This window comes from Cucurbita moschata, unplaced genomic scaffold (genome assembly GCF_002738365.1).
Source record: "Cucurbita moschata cultivar Rifu unplaced genomic scaffold, Cmos_1.0 Cmo_Scf00023, whole genome shotgun sequence".
Lineage (NCBI taxonomy): Eukaryota > Viridiplantae > Streptophyta > Magnoliopsida > Cucurbitales > Cucurbitaceae > Cucurbita > Cucurbita moschata.
In genome coordinates this window covers 3923198-3926148 of record NW_019268539.1, presented here as the reverse complement: position 1 = coordinate 3926148, position 2951 = coordinate 3923198, and the positions used below count along the sequence as shown (strand labels likewise).

The window sequence follows — 2951 nt, the reverse complement described above, 5'->3', positions numbered from 1 at the left end:
TTTTTTTTTTTTTTTTTTTTTTTTTTTTTTTTTTTTTTTTTTTTTTTTTTTTTTTGCAAAATCTATCAATTTGTTTGATTTAAGAAGGGATTTAACGCAGATTTCTTGATCCATAAAATTTCATAAGGAAACGTTGGCCAATCAGAAGATGAAAAGGAACTCATGAACAAAATTGTAAGAAAGATGATTAAAAAATGATTTGAATTTCAGGCAGCATTCATAATAGGAGGTTAGCATTTGATACAGACTTTTTCATTTTGATTCATCTGTTTTTATGCGGTCTGAGAATCTTCTTTCTATATAGGGATGGAGATGACAGGTAGGCTTTACAGGGGGAATTGAGTGCCCACAAGAAGGTGCACGGGTCTCAATGCCAATATCAATGCTCAAGAGTAATGTAACGAGGGTCTATGTGTCATTAAAGGTTTATTGCCAGTTTCTTTCAGAACTAGATTACCAAGTGAGCCACTTTGCCAGAGATCTGAGCTCTGTCGGTGCCAACAGGGCTTCACCATGCCTTCGTCAAGTGTCAATATGTTATCAGTTTTGTGCTATTTTCCTTTCCCCCCATGGCATATGATGAAAGGATAGCGGCGTTGAAGAGACAGGCATCACATCTGATTTCTTTTGCGCACATAAATAAGCAGGGTGTTAAGAGCACGATCAACTGCTACACGAAGGCTGAGGTTGACTTCTCTGTACTGTTTTATCTTGTGTATAATTGTGTTGCATAGTCCCCAATTTGGGTCTCACTCATTGCAATATGCTCATGGCTCACTCCACTGATCTCCAAAGACACTTGGCTCACGCCAAAAAGTCAGTTTTAGGGGACTATACAGATTTTAATTCATTAATGTTTCCGTTGTATTTTATCCTCCATGTTGTCTTGATTGCGTGCTTTGAATAGTACAATACATTTTCTATGTTTTATAAGTTTCTTTCGAGGCTGTGGCAGTTCCACAAAAATAGAAATTAGTGATGTAAACTTCTGGTTTAATGAAATCGCATGTATATGTGTGGTTTGATTTAGTTTTTCGAAAGAGTTGCAATGTTCCAATTTTTTCCTTGAATGTGATATTTTATTGAGATATTTCACGTTGTTTTGCATACCTAAATATCTTGACTATTCAAACTATTGAGTCAGGCTAATTTAAAGATATCAAAACATGTGAATGTTTGTGCGAGCAGGAAATGCCTACAATGTGACTAAGTTTGTTCATTAACTTCACTCAATATCCTGGTTTAAGCTCCAGGAAAAATGTTCATTGCTGCAAGTTTCTGCCAAACTTTCATTTGATATGTTATGTTTGAATGAGGTAAAAACTTATAGAGATACATATCCACAACATGATGAGAATTCATTGCATTGTTTGCGAAGGCCTAAATCTACACTACCCAATGCAAAAGAATATGGAAACACTTCTGTACAGAAGTATGGGATATCCAACGATGTAATCATGCTCCTACCTACCCAGCAGTGAAGCTAATTTGGTCATCGTATTGTTTCTATCTCTCTTTGAACTGAGGGGTTTACTGGAACGGATTCAAGCTGTGTCTGGTTGCTTGTGTTGCCCTCCGAACGGTTGGGGCCAGGTAGAAGCCAGTGTTGAGAATGATGATCGGTTGAAATCTCAGAACCATCAAAAGACTGATCTCTGCTCACTGTCATTGGTCTTGCAGGTTTTGTTGTAGAAGAGTCTTGCAATGGCAGCCTGCAAATTGGGCATGTAGATTGCTTTCTCAGCCAAACATCAATGCAGGAGCGATGAAATCTGTGACCGCATTTGGGCATCATTCTCAGTACTTCCTTCTCTTCATACTCACCCAAACAGATTGAACACCTGAAAGTGGAGCACAATAAGCCATAGTTTAGTGGGTCAGGTTATCTATCTATCAGTGCTCAACATCTTCTACAGAACTGTAAGCCTAACTATCTATTCTTATGCTAATGAATTAAAAGTTTTACTTACTGAGCATCTTCTACAGAATTGAAAGCTTCTCGATTGAACTTCATAGTTGGAATAGCGGCGATGAGAACCGGTTCGAGACCACTTGCCCGAGACTCTGGCTGGCATCAAACAACAAAAAAGAATCAAGAAGCTCATCATTTTGACATATAGATGCGAGACAATGCTGTCATTCTAATCCTTGGCTACACCAGTAGACTGAGTAGCATATGATAATTAACCAATGAGATTTCATGATCTACAAACATATAGAAAACGCACTGTGCAGATCCAGATTAAGAGAGATGGCATTACTTCTTACCTGCTGCTCAAGATCCACCCTGGATTCAATCTCGTAATTGAGTCTATTGGATTGAGACGAACGAAGTCGACCACAGATGATTCTTGTACAGATGAACACTATGAATGTGGCACTCATTCCAAACCCGACAACAGTGGTAATAAAGTTCATACCAGAACCCGTCATCTCGAAATCTGAAAACCCAACTGGGAAAATCTCAGAAACTTAGAGAGTAAGAAAGGGGAATCCTGGGGAAATGGAATGGAAAAGAAAAGAAAAGAAAAGAAAGGAGAAGGGGAAGAAGAATCGTGATATGGCTTGGAGGTGACTCAAAGGGAACTGGGGAAAATATTGAAGAAATATGAAATGGATGGAAGGGGAAGGAGAAGATGACGGTTGTTCGGCTGATTGGAATAGTTGTGGTGGTGGGTCCATGAAGGGAGGATGGAAGTGGGAGATTTTGATATGGAAGGGTTGAAGAAAGGAGTGTCAGAAATGGCGGCAAAAAGTCTGAAACGATGAAAAAGAAATAGCGATTTTGATGAGATTCTTCTTCTCAAAGAGCTAACGTGCGATGGCAGGCTAAGCAGAATCTCAAGGTTTTTCTCCATCCCTCTCTCTCTCTCTTGCTCTGTTTCTTTGTGGCCTTTTTTTTTTTTTTTTTTTTTTTTTTTTTTTTTTTTTTTTTTTTTTTTTTTTTTTTT

General features: G+C 38.3%; 2 protein-coding genes and 1 long non-coding RNA gene across 4 annotated transcripts in view; 2 read left to right on the top strand and 1 right to left on the bottom strand.

The window, feature by feature from the left end:
• Window positions 1-1465, top strand: part of LOC111460094 — a 3687-nt gene extending 2222 nt beyond the window's left edge. The window contains exons 2-3 of one of the 2 annotated variants that reach the window (XR_002713374.1): window positions 305-686; window positions 1379-1465. This is a non-coding gene — a long non-coding RNA (uncharacterized LOC111460094). Of the gene's footprint in view, window positions 1-304; window positions 687-1188; window positions 1276-1378 lie in introns of those variants that run through there. The other variant, XR_002713373.1, reaches the window with a different exon arrangement.
• On the bottom strand, window positions 1219-2587 carry LOC111460093 (RING-H2 finger protein ATL7-like). The gene is made up of 3 exons (XM_023103191.1): window positions 2269-2587; window positions 1971-2068; window positions 1219-1841 (listed from the first exon to the last, which is right to left on the bottom strand). The coding sequence occupies exons 1-3, from the start codon at window positions 2431-2433 to the stop codon at window positions 1493-1495; spliced, it is 612 nt and encodes a 203-aa protein (XP_022958959.1). The 5' UTR covers window positions 2434-2587; the 3' UTR covers window positions 1219-1492.
• Window positions 2588-2723: 136 nt separating this feature from the next.
• The window catches only part of LOC111460091 (protein CELLULOSE SYNTHASE INTERACTIVE 1-like), a 4895-nt gene continuing 4667 nt past the window's right edge, over window positions 2724-2951 (top strand). Inside the window, exon 1 of the mRNA XM_023103188.1 lies at window positions 2724-2846. The gene's annotated coding sequence lies outside the window, so the exon portion shown is untranslated. The remainder of the gene's footprint in view (window positions 2847-2951) is intronic.